Below are 21,497 nucleotides of genomic sequence, written 5' to 3'. Positions count from 1 at the left end.
GGACTGCAGAGACTGCAGAGATTTACGGACACCAGCCAAGTCTGTTGAGGTGATCGATCGGATCGGTTGCATTGTCGCCGTGTGGGATTTTCGCATGTTGGGCTAGCCAGATGATCTAGGGAATAAGTGACGATACCACTCTGGATGGGGACTCGTCATGCTCTATCTCTGTAGAGACGGATACCCTCAAGGTTCTCTGCGTCGGCCATCGCGAAGTGAGCACCTTGCCCGAGGTACACACGGCATGACTTGCCGTGATTGGGAAGACGGGCGACTTCCATTTGGATGTTTTGATAGCGCAAGTGTCTGTATTCTGCTTGTTTGCCCTGGCCTGTTGCTTCGTCTGGTTGCAATCACACCGGGATGCTCAGCAAGACAGCTGAATGGCAGAGCATCAATGTCATCTCAGGTCATACCTTGCCTGCCCTACCAAGATAAGGTGCCTGGTGAGGGAGGTTCGATGCTACTACCAATACCAATCCGAGCTGAAGTAAGCCCTTCACCTCTGAACCAGTGCCTCGTCCGCCCTGTAGCGAGAGCCTGGCGAGGGGTGGTCACCCCATCTCAGCGCCGAGCAATAGGAGCTGCTGGACGAGAAACAGTGGCTTACTAGGTAAGTAGGTAAGGTAGGTACTTGCATTGGGTAGGGCCTGGCAAAGAGGGTTGCAGGAGGGCTGCTGTGACATGAGCAGCTCTGCAGCAGTCTGGAGAAGATTAGGTATCAACGGGGTGGTGCGGGCGGGCCTATCGCGGAAGAGAGCGGCCGTCGCTGCCCAACCTGCTGGAGCTGCCTGGTTCTCCGGATCCCCGTTGTCTCTCGTCCAGTGGATTCGGTCACCAGGGACTCGAAGCTCACCACTCAGAGCTCACCTCTTATTTTTGCATCTTTCCTTCCGTTTTTGGTCATCACAACGGCTTCGCCCTCCCACCGAGGGGTGCCACCTACCGTACCTACCCAGCTAGGTACCTTGCCAATGTACCTCACCTTGCCTTACATCGTACTCCGTACTTACTTGCCTTCCTAGCGCCGTACGTCATTCTTGGTCCACCGTTCAAACATCCAGACCGTCTACACTCACCTCAGGCAGCACCACACGTTTCCGACGGTGTTGCACTGCACCTCACCTACCAAGACCTACTTACCTCACAGTGCTGGGCTCTCAATGGAACTCGCGGTGCAGAATAACGGTGGCCAATTCCCTCACCATTTGCTTATCCGTCCTTCCTTGATCCAACCTCTGCGCACGCATTTGCCGAACAGACGGTGGCCCAAGCAGCGCCCAACCCCTACCGTCTGTGACCGTGACCGCCATTCCCATTTGCGCCGAGCTGGCTGGCTGGGTGTGTTTCCCCCTTCCGTCTCCTTCATTTTCTTTTTTTCTTTTGCGCGCAAAGAACCAAATCATAGAAAAAAAAAATTCTATTTTTTATTTCCCGCTATTGGCCGTCCCGGTTGACGGCCGAGCCGTCTTCCCCATCTCCATTCACGGCCTTCAACCTCCCTTGCCTGACCCGCCCGTCGCTCAGAGTGTCTTCCGGCAAGATCCCCGTCCAGCTAGACCCGGCGCATCGCGGCCAGGACCCAAAGGCCCAGAACCCAGAATCTCTTGTCATCCTCGTCTTCGCTGACCTCATTCGTCGGCCGGAATCTGTCGTCCCCCAGCGGCCCTTGACTGACACACGCATACCCGGCCAAGGCTCCCCCAACTGAGAGCCACAAGACCGAGAGAGCGCACAGAGAATCCAGTCGGAGCACATCGGCTGGGCGTGGGGTTGGGTTTCGCTTTGGCTTTCTCTGTGCCCATACTGCTTGCTACTACTCTGTACCAAGTACTGCAGCAAGTACACACAGAGTGCCGTCCCATCCCATCCCATCCATCCCGTCGTATGCCATCCCGCCCTCCGTCCCATGGTCCCCCCGAGTATCTTTCTTGCCGTCTCGCCTGGCCTTACCCTGCCCTGTCAGGCCCCGGCTGCCGTTTCTATTCCCATACGGCCATGATGATGGGATTACAACCCCCCAAAGAGCTCGTCCCCAAGCCTCTTTCCGGGCCTCATGTACCTTGCCCTAGCTTTAGCCCGCCGAGCGGTACCTTAGCCTATCCCCATGGCCTCTCTCATACACACTCTCTCTCCCCTTGGGTACCAAGAAGAAAACAAGGGAAGACGGCGGCAACAGTCCATCGAGTTGATAGAGTCCGTGAGGAGAGTTCGAGGCGGTCTAAAGCCAAACACAACCCCTGCTCAAATGCTCCCCTTGTCTTGTCCGTGTCTTGTTCCAAGGAATACTTTGCAACCGTATTGCGTCGGCCGTCCGTCTGTGCTTGTCAGTAGGTAGTGTAGTAGTCAGCGCGGCAGCCCAGCCTGCCGCAATCCCAAGCTCTCGTTCTCGCCATGCTTGGATCAAACCATCATGACAAGATACTGGCAAGATTTCCGGGGACATCCCGCGGTCTCACGAGGGATGAAGGCCAGACATGGACAAGACATTCTCCATGTAGCAGAGGCATCATGACGGACCCGGCATCCAGGGAAGCAGGGAAACGAAGGAAGTTCCGTCTCCTTGGCATCATGATCTCTCTTGTCTGACCAACAGTCTCTGTTCCTACATACCACAGATACGGTTTCTCTTGACAGAGAGAGAGAGAGAGAGAAGACTCAGAGTCTTGCTGACTGGGCTCCTCCTCGGCACGTTCTCACTAGACACCCACCCCCGTCGTTTGTCGGCCACCCTCCACAAACGAGTGAGTGACCAGACCAACCCACCCATCCCATCCCATCCCACCCGCCGTATACTACTATGGCTCTCCGTTCTGCTGCTCTGCTCTCGCCGTAAAGAGCTCTCCTCCATCTCGTCGATTGCCCATCCCGGCCTAGGTCGCGCGTTCGTCCCTCTTGTCTTTCCCCACTGCTTTCTCTCTGTCTCTTGAGTCTCTGCATCCTGGCGCACTGGGATTGGGACCCGGACCAAGCCTGACCTGCACCTGCACCATCCGCAACTCTGCTGCTCCCATACGCTCTTCCCTCCCCAGTCCCCTCCTCCCCTCCCCATCCATGCCCACCGTATTCTTCTGGAAGCCAAGCAAAGTACCTCAACCCGGCCACCGTTTCCGACCAAGTACCTCGTCCACGTTCTCCCGCAGAAGTGCCGCCTTTGGATCCAAAAGTACAAAACCATCCGCCGTCCTCCTCAGGCTCTACCTTGTCTGCCACCAAGACCCAAGTCCACCAAGAGAACGAGATCCATCCCACACCACACTCACACAACCGTACATACGTACATACATATACATATTCCCGACACCCCATCTTTCGACGATTCCCTCCCCCGTTGTTGCAACACACAATTGTTTATTATTGTTCCATCGTCCATCCTTCTCTCGACCTGCCTCACATACCGGCGGCCTTACCAACTCTCGCACACACACACACAACACACACGCACGCACTCACTCACACACGATACATACTGAGGCTTTCCCCGCCCTGTGTCTGACTGACCTGCTCTTCAACTTGCCACAAGATCTGGAGTGCATCGCAGCACCGTACGACTCGAACGAAGAAACGATACCAAGCCTGTGAGTGTGTTTCTGTTTCCTCAGTTCCCTCAGACTACTTTGCCTTGTTCTTCTTGTTGCGCTCTGCTGCAACGCACTGCCTTAAAACTTTCCGGCCTCCCTCCCACCCGCTCGACTTCCTGATCCCCACCAACCTCTCTTATCACTACTCTCTCACTCACTCCGGCCGCTCGTCCGCTCCCACCACCTTCTTTGCTTTTCCTGGCCCTCTTCCCTACCTCACCTCATTTGCGCTGCTCTGTGGTCCAACGACCTTCACAAAAGCCCGCGTCTCGCTATTTTTCTCCAGCGGTTTTGCATGCATCCTCTTTACACCCATCATCATCCTTCTGCACACAGCCTGAGTGCATTCCCCTCACCTGCGAGTCCCTCTGAGAATCCGCAGCACCGTCCCCACATCTCACTCAACCCAAAAATAAACCCTGGATGATCATTCTCACCGCCGCCTGCCACCCACGACTAACACAACTATTTCCAAGATTTTTTCCAAAGAGAAAAAATTAAATAGGCATCATTTTGCTCGCATAGAAGCACCTCGCAGTCATCTTTAGACTGCCCCATCACATTCACCAGAAATGGTCTCAACCTACCAGATGCCGACCTACTTCAGACCGAATCCCTTGACCGTCGACACAAGTCAAGCGCAAAAGTACTACGAGGAGGAGGACCACAGCATTCTGGACGAGAACATCTTGGATCACAGCGCGCTCGACTCGGGCCTGGAAATGTCGCCCCCCATGGCCGACAGCCGCAGGGAATCTTTCGCCGTCGGCGGCTCGCTCTTCTCCCCAAAGACGGAAGACTGGCAGTCAGTCGAGATGCAGTCGGTGCCGTCCAACAACCCCTTCCACATGGAGCAGCACAGCAACAACCCCTTCATGCGCCTCGACCACGCCCAGCCCTCTCCCTTTGGCCCCCAAGGCAACGCCTGGTCCTTGAGCAACACCTCCGGTTCTTGCACTCCCCTGCAACAGTTCGACGGCATGCCCGCGGAGTACGACAACAGCGCTCTGTTCCAAAGACCTACCGTCCAGGGCCAAACGCCCTTCACCAACCCCACCGGCCAGATCAACATGTTCGCCTCCATCGGCTCGGGCAACCAGTCTATCCCCACCTCACCGCAGAAGGGCTGGATCGGTCAGTCAGAGTCCATGGCGAAGAAGATGCGCCCCGGGAGCCCCACCATCCGCTCGCACAACGACATGAGGAGAGGTGACGGCATCCGCAAGAAGAACGCCCGCTTCGACATCCCCGCCGAGCGCAACCTCAGCAACATCGACCAGCTCATCGCCCAGTCCACCGACGAGCAGGAGATCAAGGAGCTCAAGCAACAAAAACGTCTCTTGAGGAATCGTCAAGCAGCGTAAGTGAACACCAACATCCTCTGACTTGCACACACACTGACATCCGATCACAGTCTCGACTCTCGCCAGAGGAAGAAGCAGCACACTGAGCGCCTCGAGGATGAGAAGAAGCAGTTCACCGCCGTCCTCACCGACATGGAGGAGGAGATGGCCGAGATGAGGCAAAAGATGGAGCAGCTCCTGAGGGAGAAGCAGTTCCAACAGGAGTACATTGAGTCTCTCACCATGGAGAAGGAGGAGATGATCCGCACCCACACCATCGAGACTGGCGAGCTCCGCAAAAAGGTCAGCGTCCTCACCGACCACGTCCAGCGCCTCGAGAACGCCGCCATGGCCGCCCCTACCAGCAATGCCTTCGTCTCCGGCTACGACGACATGGACGGCATGACCATGCCCGGCACCTGGGACAACGTCAACTTCCTCGGCGAGTACCCTATGGAGCAGCAGCAGCAGCAGCCCGAGGTCAAGCAGGAGCTCCAGGTCGTCCCCGCCAAGAAGGCGGAGGTCCCCTTCCCCGTCGACGCCGACAAGCCTTCCTCCTCCCAGGGCGGCATCCTCTTCATGCTCTTCCTCGTCGGTGCCTTCGTCCTCTCCAGCCGCTCCACCCCGGCCATCCCCCGCGTCTCCGAGGACGTCCGCGCCGAGGCCGCCACCCTGCTCGAGAACGTCTTCAAGGACGCCGGCGTCAACGAGGCCTCCAACACCCTCAACGCCGTCGCTCCCCAGCCCTCCGGCGGCTCATGGGTCGTCGACCAGGCCTCTGTCGGCCTCGGCGGCGACGCCACCATGTCCGGCGTCGCCCCCTCCATGCTCGGCCAGCTCGGCGACTCCCTCACCCAGCCCACCGAGGAGCAGGCCAACGAGCAGCTCTTCGGCCTGTCCGCCGCCCAGTACAACGGCGTCAGCTCCCAGGACTTCCTCAGCAACGGGCCCACGCCCGCCGAGCGCGCCACCAGCCAGGGCCGCAGGAACCTCGCCGACGCCCTCGCCGCCATGCGCAACTCCAACAAGCAGTCCGCCGCCGAGGTCTACACCAGATCGCTGCTGTGGGACCAGATCCCCAGCGAGGTGGTCAGGAATTTCGCCAAAATGGTGTCCGAGTCCAACAAGATTGGCACTGACGAATAACGAATGTCTTCGCATATGAATGAACCAAAAAAAGAAATGAAGCAGCACGAGAAAAAAGAGAACCTCAACGATCTCATGATCCAAAACATTGTTTCCTTTTCTATTTATCCCGAAGCGCCTCTCATCATACACTTCTTTACCGCTCCACCGCGGGACCCCCCAGACATTGTTGCTCACGCACCAAACGATCCTCTTTTTTCGCCCCAAAAACAAAACCATGATCGAAGCTCCTTCGGGCCTCACTTTATCTGATGTTTTTTACATTTTTGTGTTCACATCTCCTTGTGTGTTTTCTCGGTATCTTAGCAAGCAAGCGAGCGAGCATTCTGGATCTATATCTGTCGCACAGTCCTGGTATCAGTTTGTTGTTATCTGCTTTTCCTTTTTGGTATTTTCCATCTACTGCTTATTCCCAGTGCGGGGCGAGCAGCGGAGGCGGGCGGTTGGGTTTTAGGGATGGATGTACAATGGGCGGGAATGGGATGGGATGGCGGTCACAACGGGAGACAAAACCTGGAGAGCAGGTCTCATCACATTTAGGAGGGCAGAGAAGGGATGGATAGCGGTTGCTTTGTGTTTTTGTTTTTGTTTTCCTTTGATTATTTGCTTTGTGCTTCTCATTTGTTTTCCATTTCCTTATTCTTTTTTTCATCTTGTCTCGAGAGAGATGGCAAGCGACCACATTGCGCGCAACAGATTGCGACGAAAGAAACGAAGAGGAGGAAGGAAGGGGACATCTCACGACGTCCAAAGAAGAAGAAAATGACAAAGTCGAAACGAATCTGATGATCAATGAGACACACACAAACACACACACATTCAACGCTCTCACGAAACGCGCGCAAATAACATCGCTTTTTTTAACCATCCATTTATTCACTTCGACACATACACACACACACACAAACTGTCTTTTCGTCCATTTACTTTGTTCACCACACACACACACACACACACCAAACATTTTACGACCGTCAACGTTTACGACGACGGAAACAACAGTTCTCAGCGAAAGAAATCACTTCCAGCACAGCGAGCAGAAGGAAAGCGGGCACAGCGCGGGAGGGGAAATGGAAAGCATTGAAGAGTTTACTAGCAGCGGCGGATGAATGTCGATTCCCCCTCAGGATTCTTATTGTTTATTTCCTACTTCAGTGGTAGGAGCCATCTACATCAAACCCAGAAAGGCCGGTTCTTGAAAGATAGGCGGCTTCTTGGGAGGGTTGGGTTTTGGCTCGGGCCTTTATTTTTTCTATTCATGTAGCTACTTGCGAAGCTTTCTTACCAAAGCAATTGAAAGATACCATGGAAACTCATTTGTGTTTTCTTTTTTACTACTACCACTAAATGTTCCCTCCTTGATTGCCAATAATGTGATTTGTGAATATATCTGAGCAGATGACTTTCTTCACTTGGATAAAAAACTTGGCTATAAAAGTCTAAAAAGTCGTAAATGGTACGGGATGACCTTGCCTTCCATGTTGATCGTTGATCCGATCCGCGCTGAGCGCGAACACTCATAGGTCTCGAGGGGATATATCAAGGGCCGTGATAAGACGTGATCTGCGCCCGTTGGTCACTCGCCTATCCCTCAAAGCAGTGTTATCGAGAGGAGGGGGCGACAACCAAAAACCCCGTTTTCGCCATTGTCGTCGTCAGTTCCCCTCGCACTATTGGCGAACACCACGGTTCGGGGGGGGGGGCGGTGTCAAACGGAACGCATCACCGTTTATTCCTTCCTTCCTTCCTGCCCTAGTCTTGAGGACGGTACGGTACCTACGCGCAATGTGTAAGGTGTGTGTAAGTGTGTGTGTGACCTGCGGTTTCTGTTGGAGATCACGTCCGCCGTCTCGGGAATGGCACCCGGGTAGGGAGTAGGCGGTCTTTCCTTGGTTCTTGGTTTGGAGGAGACCAATGGGTTGGTTGGGGGGCAGCAGCAGCAGCAGCGGCTTTGATGCCGCATTAGCGTTGTTTTTTGAGGTTTCCTGATTGCATGGGAGGAGCGAGGCAAAGGTCTTTTTCACTGTGGTCGACGGCGCGGCGCGTGAGATGGTGGGCGCAGCGCAGCGCAGAGCTGGGGCTGGAAGGGGCAAGCGGGTGAGCCTGTGGTAGTGCGGCGCGGGAAACACGGGAAATTCTTTTTTTTCTTTCTGGGGGGCCGTCTCTGGTGATGTTGCACGTAGATGGATGGCATCGCGGTTGGTGGTGTTTGGGGATCACAATAGCGGCAAACGGGCGTAGCGGCTGAAGAGGGATGAATGGGATTGTCTCTTCCCTCTGGAAACACACTAAAGATTTCCACGACCCTATTGTCTCGCGCGGTTGAACAATAAAAGCCACAGCCCGCTAAAGGGTAGCTTTGAGTCTTACATCTTAGGTCGGGAGGGGAGTAAAAAAGTGCGGAGGCTGGTAAAGACTTCTTAGCTCCCCCCTCATGAACGAGATCCCGCATTTCTTTCCTCGGTGCTAAGACATGGTGCCATTCGCGGCCTTCGTGGAAGGAAAAGGCGAAGCTTGCAAGGTGCTGCGAGCTTCAGCACGATGATGTACTTGTGTGTCTCTTTCGCGTGAGTCGTCGGCTCGGGTTCCGATGAGGTCAGATGGGGAGCTGGAGGGCCCGGATTAGATGCACCCTTTGGAATACCGGCATCTATCAAGCCAGAAGATGAGGCAACGCTCCCAGATCATTGGGTCACGACAGACTTGCTACCTATTCCATTTGCCCTGCATTGCCCCTCCTGCCTGGCTCACCAAAGTCCCCCAGATAGATAGAGCGCCGTGCGAAAATGGGAGAGAATGTGGTGAGACAGGAAGGATGTGGCGGCGGATAAGATGCTGAGATTGATAAGGTGGTACGTAGTATCAGCCCAGGCTTTTGGCGTAAGACGGCAGGCAGACGTAACCGTAGGGGGGGCATGATGGATGATGCGCGGTCGTACTCGATGTGCGTCTGAGACATTCTCGAGGTCGCATGCTTGGGTGCTCGCTCACGGGAGCTGGGGAACTGGGGGCCAAACGGCGCGGTGACGGTGAGCGGCCGCGGTGTAGGCCCAGGTCTGCGGCGAGGAATCGGAATCGCACTCAACCATCGTCATGCTCCTTTCCGTAATTCTGCGCCGTCCACCCGCGGGGAGATATTCATCTTCCGGCCGCGCGGTGCGAAGAAACGGTGCATAATTGAGGCCCATGAGGTAAGAAGAAGCCCCCATCTTGGACGGCTAAAGAAGCTAGGATGATAGGACCATGTGGCTAAGGGACCTAACTACCACGGTGAAGAAGGTGAACTGCAAGCTAGCCAACCCGATCTAGCCTGACCTTAGGTGAAGGAGCGGCGCGCGGCCTTCAATCACTCACGAGTGGCGAAAGGTGCGGGCCAGACACATGTAGGTGAGCAGGTGAGCAGGAAATATACCCAAGCGTGCAGGTTCGGATGGGTTCATCCGTTTTCCGTCGCCGATACCATCACGACGCGGACCTACCTTACTGCAGAGCGTCAAGGAAGTTTCAAGCCAGGGCATCTTTGCAAGTTTTGCTGACGTTGCACTGATTCATTGGGTCATCCTCCTTAGCTCATGCAATCTGATCTCGCGATGATACAAACGGCCAGGAGAGAAGGGAAGAAAACACCAGATGAACACTCACCTGTCGTTCCATGATGCGCGCATCTTCTTCTTAGTCTGAATGTCCTGCATAGGCCCCGAAGCTGCGAACTTGTGGGCTTGCGAGAGAGGGTTCGGTGTCTTCCCCCTTCCCCAGAGCGAAGACGCGAGGCTAATGTACGACCTGTCCAGCTGAGTTGCAAGCTTTTTCCTTGGTATCAAAGGACCAGGCACACACTGGCTGGAAGCTCCTCCCCAACCCTTCAAGAGACGTCGCGCAGGTTTCGCATCAGGGGGGCAGTCACAGTCGCGACTGCTCAACCGGAAGACGGGATTCCTAGAACCACAAGATAGTTCCCCCCTTTCTGGCCCCTGGCCGAACACACGAGGGCAAGCTTAGAAGTAAATTTAGCGGATCATGAAGTCCCAAACCCGGAATGTAATGTGTTCCCCTCCCCCGGCTCTGCAACCGCATCAAGAAGCCCCTCGCGATCCCTTTGTACAGCGATCGAATAGCAAGTGACTCCTCACTCCTCCCTCCTGACTGGCGTCCCCCTGAAGCGGCGGGTAACCGCGTGAGAAAAGGAACCACAAATGTCTCTCAGCGCGCCGGCGCACAGCGCAACGCAGGTTCATGCGTCCAACATAAGAAACCTAGGTAGGCCAAACATCTTTCCCAGGTCGTGCTATCCTCTATCCGCCCTTTGGACGACGGATGATGGGCTTGTGGCACCCCACCCCTCCCGGGAACGGGAAGGGGATGGTCCTCGGACGACGTCGGGAGGAACTTTGCTTCGGCCCGGACGAGGACGACGGGATCGCCGGAGGGTGGATGGAGAATCGGCCGCCGGTTCTGGGGCCGACAACCCCCGTTGAGGAGCCCCCGCTGTGTAAACAAAGTTGTCCTTTGTAATATTCTGCAGTACTGATGTTGGGTATGAGGCTCTTCTTCGCCCAGGGGGTATGATACAACTAAGAAAATGAAGTAATGATAAAAAAATGCCTCCCACTGTCCAAGTAGACACCGCCAATCTATCCAAAACTGACCGTAGGCTACTTCAGCTCAGCTCGGCTGAGTCCCAGGTCCTCGCTCCGTCCCGCGAGGCCTCTATGCCCCTCCCAAGAGCATTGGCCTGTTCTCAACGCTCACGAGACCTGCATGTCTGTCGTCCAACGGCGTACAGCATACACCTAGCGGAAACGCACCGCACTGTGAATAGACTGCATGGGAGAATCTATTTGCCGCAGTACGCTTGCGCCACCTGGGACGATTCTCTTTCGTGCTTCCCGTTCCATCACGGGGGGCATTCGTTACAGGGAAGGGGGGCCTGCCAGCTTTCTATCTGTTCTCCCCTATCGCGACGTTCCGGTTCACGACCGGAACACGATCGGGCGAATGGACACCCGCTCCGTGCAACGATCTTGCGTCTCGGTGACACAGCGGCAGGAGGAAAGGGAATCGCCGGCGGACAAACAGGGGGGAAAGCATGCACGCGCTGCCGTCCGTACAGCCGTTTCGAGTATGCTACGCCCGTGTCACCGATGACCGTCTCACACGTTCGCATCCCCTCGCTGATACGGAGCATTGCCCCTCTCTACTTCTTGCCCTTGCCGCCGTCTGGATCGTACTTATCCTTCCAGATCCTGTTGGGTTGCGACCGTCAGTATTAGTGTCACCAGAGTATTGGATCATAGTAGTGTCAGAGAAATGCAATGTCGTCAGGAACGAAGGACACAGAAAACCGGTAGGAACAGATCGCGATGCATGGGGGCACAGCGACCGCAACGCTCCCAGTAAACCCAGTATCAAGGCTCAGAGCAATCCTGTCGGAGGCGGTGCAGCTCAGCGCAGCACCCCAGAGCATGCAACAAGTAAGAATTGCGTGCATGCCCGGGGAGACTTGCTGACAGCCAAAGCTGCCAAAGCAGGGCGAGCTGCCGCTACTATTGCTGCCGCTGCTGCATCTTGGGGTGCAGGAAGGGCCGCCAGCCTATCAATGCCGCAGCGCGCAAGTCATCCGCGACGCGCTGCAGGCTGCCCCCCTCTCCCAGGACGACTCGATGCGTCTACCGGATCCGACCCTTGGGGAAAACCGAGCAAACCAAATGGGCGCAAAGCAAAAGGAGACTGGCTCGACTTACCATGAATTGCCTAGTGTTTTGTTGCCGTTCTTCTCGGCCAACCGGTAGTAACGGGCTGCTGCGAACTGGACATGTCGTCAGCCTCATGTGATGAAATCGAGCATGCGTATCGGGCGGGTGTCATTCGCGGCCGCGAAAGACGGCCGCTTGATGCCCAACCTGACCAAAACAACTTTGCTGACGGCCCCTTGAATTGGGCGTCCCTTGGAGTTGAGCTCATCTCATGACATATGCGGTTCATGGCGCAAGCCACACACACACACTTTACGAGACGAGTGAGGCTCGTTCAAAGTTTCCCCAGAGATGCCGTCTCCCGTCCCTGTTTTGCCGACGCCGAGATGCGTAATATCTCCAAGCAAGAACTGATATGTGACAAAACTCACCTTGTCCTTTTTGCAGCCGAAGCCCTCCAAATAGCACCAGGCGACTTCATTCATGGCGTCTGAGTCAAGCAAGGCTGGTTAGCGTACCCGAAACGAAGCATTGGGCGCTGTCTTGACGCCCAGCGATGCATCATGAGGGCATACTCACCAGTATCTCCAAGGTTCGCTGCGGTCTCGTAGTACTGCAATTGGATGTCAGCCCTCGCCCTTCGGTCATGATGGCGACTCTGCAGGTTTTCTTCCTCCCGCCTCGAGCCACTATTCGGACGGGTAAACCAACCTGCTTGGCCGCGATTGGGTCCGTTTTCGTGCCCCAACCGTGTCTGAACGAGTTCGCCAGTTCGAAGATGGCCAGAACGAGCTCTCCCTTGGCAGCGCCACCCTTCTTGAGCCCAGCCTTCAACGCCATTTGCTCAACGGCTGCCGCGTTCGATGCTGCCGCCGACAGATACTTGATCGCCCCCTCTGGATTGGGCTCGCATCCCCAGCCGTGCCTATCAACATTCCCGAGTCAGCAAGCGCGTCACTCGATCCGTCCACCACCCCAAGCATCGTGGCACCCGTCGCCCCCCTCTAAACACCCCGATGCAGTGTGATCGGCCGACGAGCCGGCATGGGACCGCCCATGGGAACGGGGAGGCGACGGCAAGCCTGCCGCGGGGTCGAGACCAGTCTGGACGTCTAGACTTACCTCAAAGCAAGCCCGTACAGGAACTGACTGAGGGTGTTGTTAGCCCCTTTTGGATCAGCCAGGCGGGCAAACATGGCCGTCGAGTTCTCGTAATCCCCTGCCTCATGCAGCCTGATGGCCTCCTGGATATCCTCATCAATGGCCGGCGACGACACGGCAGCGCCATTCGAGCTGTCCTTCGCCCCGCCGACCCCCTGCCCGTTATCATGCGACGGCGTCGCCGGTCTGCTCTTGTTTGACGACGCCAGGATTGTCGCGCGCTTCTCCCAGGCCGCCTCGTCGCCCTCGGCCGTGGTTACGATGTCGGGCAGGTTCTGCGGGACGTTATCGGAGGAGGCGGGCGACCGGCTGAGGTGCAGCCGTTCCGACAGCCGTCTGGACCCTTTCGGGTTGCCGTTCGAGCTCGCCTGGGAGGACACGGAAGGGCTACGGGAGCGGTTGCCGAACAAGACGTCGAGGCTGCGTCGCGGCTTCTGGCCGCCGCCGCCGTCTTTGGGATTCAGGTACTGGTCGTTTTCCACAGACACGGTTGGCGGGTGGATGACTTCTTGCGAGTGGGTGTCTGATCGGATGAACTTGAACTCGGGGGCTGCTAGCCTGTCCATGGCGTCCTGGCTGCTGGGCTCGCCATTGTCGAGGTTGTCTTTTTTCTTAAGGATGTCGCGTATACCCATGATGATGATGGTGCCTAAGATTAGTATACTGCTATGGATGCAGTCCGGGTCACGTCTCGGAACCGAAAGAATAGAGAATAGAAGGCACAGAATGCAGAAATCAGATATACCGAGCTCAAGGCTGGAGGATCAAGAGGCCACGAGCAGCTGCTTATGTGGGAGCGCAATGTCGTCACATTTGGTGCTATTCTCAGCTTCAGGCAGGACGGAGGTGGTGCAGCGACGAGGGGCTGAGCTTCAAGGCGGTGCAGCTCAAAGGCGACCAGACTGAACAGGGCGCTTTCTGCGCGACCACACAACCGCCTACCTTACGATATACCTAAGCCATCGGCCTGACGGGGCCCTCCTCCCCCCATCGCCCCCTTCCATTAGCGCCTCGTCAGCGTCTAGAGAACGTAGCAGTCTCGGAAGGAACAAAGGCTCAGGAACCACTGAACGCGGCGGGTGGCGCTGGACTCGGAGGAGCGCCGCTGGGCAGCATGGGGGCCGCGAGTGGAGGAGAGGACAGAGGGGGCACTTGTTGGAGAGTTTCCAGTGTGTCAGCGCACGAAATGTCATCGAATGGCGTTGTTTTCAGGAGCCCACAGGGTACGAAAGGATGGCGGGGTAAATTTTAATGGAAATTTTAATTGATTTAATTGAGACATCCGAAGCCAGCTGGGGACGGCCCGCACACGGAAATGATGCCCGTCCGAGGCCCAAGCGAGGGTGCAATCCTTGGCTTTGAGCCTCCAGCACTGGGTATGTCATTGTAACCTTTGATTTCAATCAATGGAGTCTCTTGCCCTATCATTTCATCCGACTTCTCATCCATGATTAAGGGATTGTTGATCATTGATCGCCTGTCACGCCAAGATTCGAGCTCATCAAGTTCCACAATTCTTTCTTGGATTATCTATCCTTTCTATGTATGTTGTTCTTTGTGTGCCACGTATCAATTCTTTCGCTCTTCTTGGGTATCGTTTGTTCGCTATTCTTTTCCCAGTTGCCTCCCTCGAGGAGGCACGCTTCCTCAAAGGGTACACTTCCCGTTTCCCCCAAGATTAGACTCCTTCAGGAGTAGATAGCAAGCATGTCAGTAAAGAAGGCGGACCGATTGCGGCCGCTCTCACCAAGTGGCACGAGGTCACGATCAGAAAGCGATAAAGTCCTTTTGGACTCTAAAGTCAGAGTCGTCACCAACAGGATCGTTGATAAACTCCTCGACCTCGTCCGAGTCCACGTCGTCGCTGTCGGCCGATTCTTCGTCGCTCGACAGATCCTCCATCTCGTTGTCGTCTGTGCGCTTCCGAAGGACGCTTGCCCTCTCGCGGTGAAGTAGCTTACAGCCCTTGGTTTTACACTTGCCCGTGTTGCTAAAGTCGGGGCACTCGAAAACGTGTCGCTCTTCGCAGTTATCCCCCTTGTCGCAGTAGCCGTACATGCCGAATGAGCGGCAGACCAGAGCACCTGGAGATACACTAGAGTGAGCATACGGGCAGTTGGGGTTCGCACAGTTGCCCTTGATGAAGTGAACACATGTAGGGGTGCGCTGAGGGGTCAAGTCATGGGAAAGATCACAAGACTCCTCATGAGCGCAGGTTCCCTTGTGAAGCAACTCCCGGCAGACGGCAACTTTCGACGCGTCGTGTTGGTATCGGCAAGCAGGGCCTTTCGCGCATGAACCTAGATTGAAGTTGCGGGGTTAGTGTTGTCCAATACCTATCATACCCACTTGAGCGACATGATCCCAAGTTTGTCCGGATGAATGACTAGTTGTCGGGTGAGAATGTGAATGAAATACCAGTCAGCGAAAACATGCTGCAAGGCACGTCGACCTTCTTTACGCCATGGTGGCTGCGATGTTAAGCGGGATTAGCGTCTGCATAATAGTGGGATGGAGGACATACCGATGCGCTCTGAGCACGCCAGCGCGGTATAGATTGCCTCTCTTGCTTCGGTGGAATTTGACGCCTCCAACGTATGTAACCTTAGGAGTCGCACTGACGGGGTGAAGGTCTCCTGTGTAATAATCAACGAGTGCCCAAGGGGCAGATGGCGTTGGCGACTGACCGGACACCTTCACGAGCTTGCTGCCGTTGTTGGCGACGCGATACCGCAATCCCTGGATCTCGATCTCGTGGTTGCCTACAGCTGTGGTGTTAGTAGGGGTGTTCGGAGCACTCGCGTGTCCGCCGTATCGCTGGAAATGGTTGGCGAGTTGGGATTTTTCGCGCGCCTCCCGTTGGAGCAGCTTTTTTTGTCGAGTGGCCTCGATGGCTTTGGCGGTGGCTTCGTTCGTCTTATCGTAGACCGCCGAATTGATTAGCGACATCTGGCCGGGTGTGTTCTTCGAAATCCAAGAGCCCGAAGAAGCGGTCGAGCCAGATGCCTCGGGGGTAGGCGAGTCGGAAGGCGGTGTTTGCGTTCCACTGTTGTTGACCACAAGAGATCTGTTGCGGAAACCCGAAGGTCCTCGAGAGGAGGGGTACGGGGAATGCCTGTGGGGATGGCCGCCTTGTCGATGGGGGTTGTCTGGGTCGTGTGAGTGTCGCGCGATGCCGCTGGGCGCATGATGGGACGTACGTCGATGGTATGATGCCTGGGAACTGGGAATGGACTGAACGCCAGCTTGCTGTGCCTTGTGGAGGTTGATCTTGCCTATTGCCACCATATCAGATTAAGCGCTTTCCTAGTTTTATTTGCAGAGTTCTCGTACCGGCAAGCTGGCTGATGCGCGCCAGCAACTGCTGCTCCTCTGACGATGTCATCTTCGCGGTTAGTAGATTTGTCGTGGAACTTCGTATCGAGAGCGCTGTTAAATGCGACAGTCTTGGAGTAGTTGCGACGAGAAACCTAACGATGTTGTTGGTAGATTCGGATGAGATCACTGTGGTGGGAAGGAGACGCTTTGACTTTGCCCTCGATCTAGGGGGGCTAGTGGAGAAACACACAAAGTGGGTCTTTCCGTCCCGATGGCCAATCCCAACTGTGGAAAGAAGCTACTGCAAGGCTGAGGAAAGAACGTGAAGAGCTGCACTCTAATTGCACCTTTGCCTTTGGAATTTAGTGAACTGTCGCTCGCCTGCTTGCAGCCATACCTCAAACGGATCTTTCTGCTTGGATTCAGGAACACCTTAGAGACACGTCATATACTGGAAGTTGAAAACTGCTTGTATTATTCTCAGCAGGCTTCTACTGTTTTCATCCAAAGCCAAGCATCTTCAAAACACTACTTCCAGCTTTCGCGATCCGAGCCGAGTATTCCACTTCGCACGACATCAGGCCAAACCCGAAAAATGGCATCTTGGGATCTTTTGGACGACAAGGAGGAGGCGGAACTCCACAAGACGCGTCTGGTTAATATCGAGGAGAAGCCCTTCAAGCGCATCACGAAGAGACTCGCCTCGATCTCCGCCATCGCAAATGCTCAGACGAAACAACAGCCCACTCCGCCTCCCGAGGGCGCAAATGGCGAGAAGGACGCCGACACCGAAATGAAGGAGGAATCCGCCGCCAGCAAGACCCGCGAGATCAACCAGATCAAAGAAGACCTGACCCTCGACTTCGCCGCCTTCGAAAGCAGCATCGCCCGCCTGCAGTTCCTCCTCGACGCCAACGTCCGCGAGCGCGCACGCTACGAGGCCGACCAGAAGCGCATCCTCGCAGAGTCGCAGAGCGTACGCGAGAACAACACGAAGCTGCGCGAGCAGCTGGACGGTGCGAAGGCCACGCTTGCTCAACGTAAGGAGTATGACAAGCTGGCCAACGCGTTGATGGCCAAGGGACTGCGACCGCGCGTCGAACAGGAAGCCAACCTGAAGAAGCTGGAGGAGGAAATCAAGGATCTCGAGCGCGAGAGCGAGACATACGGTGTGACGTGGCGCGAGCGAAAGGAGCAGTTCAGCAAGATCATGGACGAGGGCATGTTGCTGCGCCGGCAGATTCGTGACGAGAAGGAGGAGGTCGAGAGACGCGAGGGCATGAACGAGGACGAGGAGGACGGCGAGGCTTCCAGAGGAGGACAGACACCGCGACACGTCTCTAGTGGAAACGTCACGCCGCACCCCGACAGTGGCGCCATATCAAGAGCGACACCGGCTCAAGACGGCCAGTCGGAGGATCAGTCAGAGGGATTGAAGCCGCGACCTGGTGGTTTGGGAAGCTTCTCACGGTCTGGAAGCGCCGTACCAAGCCAAGGCGGCACGCCTCGTCCCCAGCCTGACGATGACGAGATTGAGGAGGGAGAGGATGTTGAGATGGACGACCGGCAAGACACCCAAGTCACTTCTGGAGGCGATACACCCCAGATCACAGTGGATGCACCGGACAGCATGGAAGTTGACAATTAGACATGGAGGTTGACAATTAGACAAAAAGACGGCACGGCATAGTTTAGCTTTGAGGAATGATTCTTCTCAATTGAGATACCCATTAATGCGAGCTGCGGATTTCATGACGCCTGCCTGCCCTTGATCACAACGCGGTCCCCAGCCGGATTCATTAATACACACAAATCATGAGGCCAACTGCCTTACGCCGAGGCCGTGGGAACGTCGACAGTGTATGTCTTCTCCTCCTTGCCCTTCGACAGGGCCAGCTTGGCCGTGGCCAGCTCGTCCTCAGTGGCGCCGCCGCTCTCAGCCAGGGCAATCTGCTCCTCCAACTTGACGGTGGCGTCCTCGACGCGCGTGCGCAGCGCAGGGAAGACCTTCTCCGTCTCCTCCACAGCCAGCTTCTGCGAAGACGTCAGTAAGAACACTTGAGGCATGGGGGACAGTAGGCGGACGAACCAGCTGCTTGAGCATGTACTCCCGGTTGCCGTCCTCATCGGGCTTGCCCTCCTTGATCTCAGCCTCCAGCGTCGCGACCTTAGCTTTCTGCTGGATAAGCTCCTTCTCGTAGGAGATCTCCTCCTTAAGGAGACGAGTGACGGAGAGAGTCGCGACGGTGAGCTGGGAAGGGGGAGCCATTGTGTCGGGAGTTGTGGTTGTAGTCGGAGAGTGAGTAAGTGGGTAGTGGGGTGCTTTGCTTTTTTCCTTGGAGTTGGTTCAGTTGAGTTTCCTGGGTAAGGTGATGTCCGGAGTTGAGGTGGGAAAGGGTAGATGGGGAATGGTTGCAATGGTTCTTCGAAAGGCTGAGACTTTTGTACAGAATTGAGGACGGCTTACCTGTCTGCCTGCGCGCGTTGCTTGGCTGATTGATTCCTGCTTTTTTGTTGTTTACACGGAATCCCGGCTGTTCAAATCTGCTTGGCTGGCTACGTCAAGGTGCGCAGGCTGGTGCCTTGGAAGGTCAAGGGGATGCGCTGTGGTGGGGGTGCTTTGGCGGGGTACACCCCTGGCGATCTTATCTCAGCGCGCATCCCTGGAATATATCAGAACACTAAGTGGAATTGTTAAATCTGCAGAAATGGGTACATATGAGTTCGACTCAGGCAGTGGTTTTCAAAAATGAAAGACCAGTTCAAGACGGGAAGGTGTGTCTCGGAATTTCTGGCGACCTAGGTTGACATGAAGGCTCACTTGAAGCCTCAAACGCAATGTCTCTTGCCCATTAGATGAGAACAACACACAAATTTTTCCTGCGTCTCAACTCAAGCCCAAAGTTCTAGAACATATATGAGATCACACGATTACAAATCAAAGTCTGAATTAAATGAGAGAGTATACTCGCAACGTCATATGCAACGCTCAGCTGCCTAGACATCGACTTCACCACCGCACTGGCTTGGGACATAAGCAACCTCACGATACCTTCACAGCACATACGACCATACCCATTGGAAAACTCGGGATCCCGTCCGCTCTCCCATAGATAAGCCAATGAGGGACGGAGTAGTAGTCGGGTCGGTGACGACCGGCGAATGCCCGTTGTTGTATGTAATTAATGTTTTGCCGGCTGTTGTGATGAGAATCGGCAGACAAGATGGAGGTTTTTATAAAATTTGTCTTTGAATTTCATGTCGCTCACGGCTCCAGGCAACATCCCAGACTTCGGAAACAGGCATAAGTGGTGTCATGATTGAAGTTGAAGACACTCACCAGATGGGTCCTAGCGCTTAGCTGGTGGATATCTGAACCATTCGATTGTGAGTGCATCGTTGCGGTATCCGGCGCGGGTCAGTCTACGCTGGTTCCATCGACTGAACGTACGTCCATCACAACGCCATGCCCCCCGCATTCAATAACGGTAGCAACGGTAGCCGTACATTGTCGCCAGTATGTAATTCCAGCCCTATCATGAAGAAGCGCCTTTGTGGAATTGATACGCACTACCACGAAGACTATATTGCATGCTATAAACAGAACACTCGCGCCTGTGCCGAGTATTTTCCTGGCCTTCCGCCGGGTCAGCATGATGACGATGAATGAACGCGAGTTGGACGCGATTTCTAGATGGAAGTGGCAGTAATGACTGCTTAACTCGCGCCGGGCTAGGCGACGCTCGAACATACAGCCATCACAGTCCATTCAGCCTGCCGACCAATGCTTACGACTTAGCCGGCGTTCATCCTGGTAATTATCACAATTGGCTAACTGCGGAATGCCATGTCTTGCTGCTAGCCAGGCGGCATGAACTGTCAGTAAGAAATATCGCACATAATCTGACCATAAACACCACCTAGGGCAGCATTGAATATTTGTTGCTGTTGTCATGATATTCTCTTAGTCTTAGATACTTGCCTCGAGTTGACTCTTTCGAATATTTCTTTTGAGCAAGAGAAGCGTAGGGAGGCTTGTTTGTGGCCATCTTACATAGGCTGACTAACGCCCCTAGGTATAAATTATAACCTCCGCACCTAACTTCTAAATCCCTTCTCTCTCCCACTCATAAACCTTTCTTCCACCAGCTCCTACACAACATGGAACCAGACCCTTTTAAGGCTCGCACGCTCGACGAGGTCCCTACTCACCTCTCCGCTTACGGACGAGACGCTTACCAACGCACCTGCCTCAGCATGCTCAGCACCGGAATCCACAAGTGGGGCTTCGTTATCTACCGCTGTACATACGATGACGACGAACTCTGGAACCGCTACCTCGCGCAGCTTAAGAGCTTCTGCCATAACCAACTCGTTGAGTACCAACGCGCTGAGCTACTTGAGCAGTACTTGGATTGGGTCGTTATCGAGGACCGCGCCACCCTTAACAACGCCTCCCGGGTTGAAGTTAGGAAACACTTTAATCAATGGGTGTCTGAGCAGAACGTCCCCATGTTCCCAACCAAGGCCTACCTGAACATATTCCCTATCCAGATGCCCCGTTTCCGATACTGTCTTTATGTCGACAAGCAGTGCCTCAACACTATCATCCAGTTCCAGGAAGCAAACGACAGCACAGCGTTGTTCTTATCGGAACTGCCGCCAATGGCTTTTGCTATCGTTGATCGAACCTGGACACCAAATGGCACCCAGGACGAGTTCGACATTCGTAAGGCTTTGAAAGAAAAGGAAGAGAATGACAAAGAGCATGGTGATAACGAGCAGGATGACGAGGAAGAGAGTGAGGATGAGGATGAGGATGAAGACGAGGAGGACGACGAAGAGGACCAGTACGATCGCGGCTATCCCCTTATTGACGGCAGCGATCGCAGGTATGTTGGGTGGATGTATTGCAGCGCTCTTTACGTGGCGGGCCTGTACGAACAGCTTCATGGGATAAACGGCTTGGATGACGAAGATTCCTATTTTCGCCCACCCGGGATCTATCCTCGCAGGGGCAGATCGATGCCTAGTTGAAGAGGTCTCTGATGAGATTTTGGCAGGACTGATTGATTGGTGGGCAAAAAGCGATATTGGAACTGGATTAAGATTTTTGGACTTGTTCATCAGCGTGTTATTCATCAACTACTAGCCCTTCTGCTGGCTGTCTTTTGCTGACCTGTCTGCTAGTCCCCGACCCTTGCTGCAAAATAGCATACAACCAACCAACCAAACATCGCGAGGCGGCTGAATCA

General features: G+C 55.0%; 6 protein-coding genes across 6 annotated transcripts; 3 read left to right on the top strand and 3 right to left on the bottom strand.

The window, feature by feature from the left end:
• Positions 1 to 4,153: 4,153 nt before the first annotated feature.
• CGGC5_v000885 (uncharacterized protein) lies at positions 4,154 to 6,070 on the top strand (the record flags this gene model as incomplete). Its single annotated transcript, XM_032020052.1, has 2 exons — positions 4,154 to 4,941; positions 4,996 to 6,070. 2 exons carry the CDS (start codon positions 4,154 to 4,156, stop codon positions 6,068 to 6,070), a joined length of 1,863 nt encoding a protein of 620 aa, XP_031882790.1.
• A 5,194-nt stretch (positions 6,071 to 11,264) lies between these two features.
• DSF2-0 (Protein DSF2) lies at positions 11,265 to 13,559 on the bottom strand (the record flags this gene model as incomplete). The annotated part of the gene is made up of 6 exons (XM_032020055.1): positions 11,265 to 11,313; positions 11,812 to 11,876; positions 12,195 to 12,253; positions 12,343 to 12,376; positions 12,475 to 12,688; positions 12,886 to 13,559. The coding sequence occupies 6 exons, from the start codon at positions 13,557 to 13,559 to the stop codon at positions 11,265 to 11,267; spliced, it is 1,095 nt and encodes a 364-aa protein (XP_031882893.1).
• Positions 13,560 to 14,691: 1,132 nt separating this feature from the next.
• On the bottom strand, positions 14,692 to 16,309 carry CGGC5_v000883 (Zinc finger CCCH domain-containing protein; the record flags this gene model as incomplete). The annotated part of the gene is made up of 6 exons (XM_032020056.1): positions 14,692 to 15,224; positions 15,343 to 15,395; positions 15,449 to 15,560; positions 15,612 to 16,073; positions 16,125 to 16,199; positions 16,258 to 16,309. 6 exons carry the CDS (start codon positions 16,307 to 16,309, stop codon positions 14,692 to 14,694), a joined length of 1,287 nt encoding a protein of 428 aa, XP_031882894.1.
• A 528-nt stretch (positions 16,310 to 16,837) lies between these two features.
• Positions 16,838 to 17,890, top strand: CGGC5_v000882 (uncharacterized protein; the record flags this gene model as incomplete). The annotated part of the gene is made up of 1 exon (XM_032020057.2): positions 17,522 to 17,890. The coding sequence occupies one exon, from the start codon at positions 17,522 to 17,524 to the stop codon at positions 17,888 to 17,890; it is 369 nt and encodes a 122-aa protein (XP_031882895.2).
• A 182-nt stretch (positions 17,891 to 18,072) lies between these two features.
• CGGC5_v000881 (uncharacterized protein) lies at positions 18,073 to 18,511 on the bottom strand (the record flags this gene model as incomplete). The annotated part of the gene is made up of 2 exons (XM_032020058.1): positions 18,073 to 18,276; positions 18,332 to 18,511. 2 exons carry the CDS (start codon positions 18,509 to 18,511, stop codon positions 18,073 to 18,075), a joined length of 384 nt encoding a protein of 127 aa, XP_031882896.1.
• A 1,892-nt stretch (positions 18,512 to 20,403) lies between these two features.
• Positions 20,404 to 21,493, top strand: CGGC5_v000880 (uncharacterized protein; the record flags this gene model as incomplete). The annotated part of the gene is made up of 2 exons (XM_032020060.1): positions 20,404 to 21,134; positions 21,433 to 21,493. 2 exons carry the CDS (start codon positions 20,404 to 20,406, stop codon positions 21,491 to 21,493), a joined length of 792 nt encoding a protein of 263 aa, XP_031882829.1.
• Between the last annotated feature and the right edge of the window lie 4 nt (positions 21,494 to 21,497).

Source organism: Colletotrichum fructicola (assembly GCF_000319635.2).
Source record: "Colletotrichum fructicola Nara gc5 chromosome Unknown KSG_Nara_v1_contig01, whole genome shotgun sequence".
In the NCBI taxonomy this organism is placed as follows: Eukaryota; Fungi; Ascomycota; class Sordariomycetes; order Glomerellales; family Glomerellaceae; genus Colletotrichum; species Colletotrichum fructicola.
Note: the sequence above shows the minus strand (reverse complement) of the source record. Positions and strands in the feature narration are given on the sequence as shown.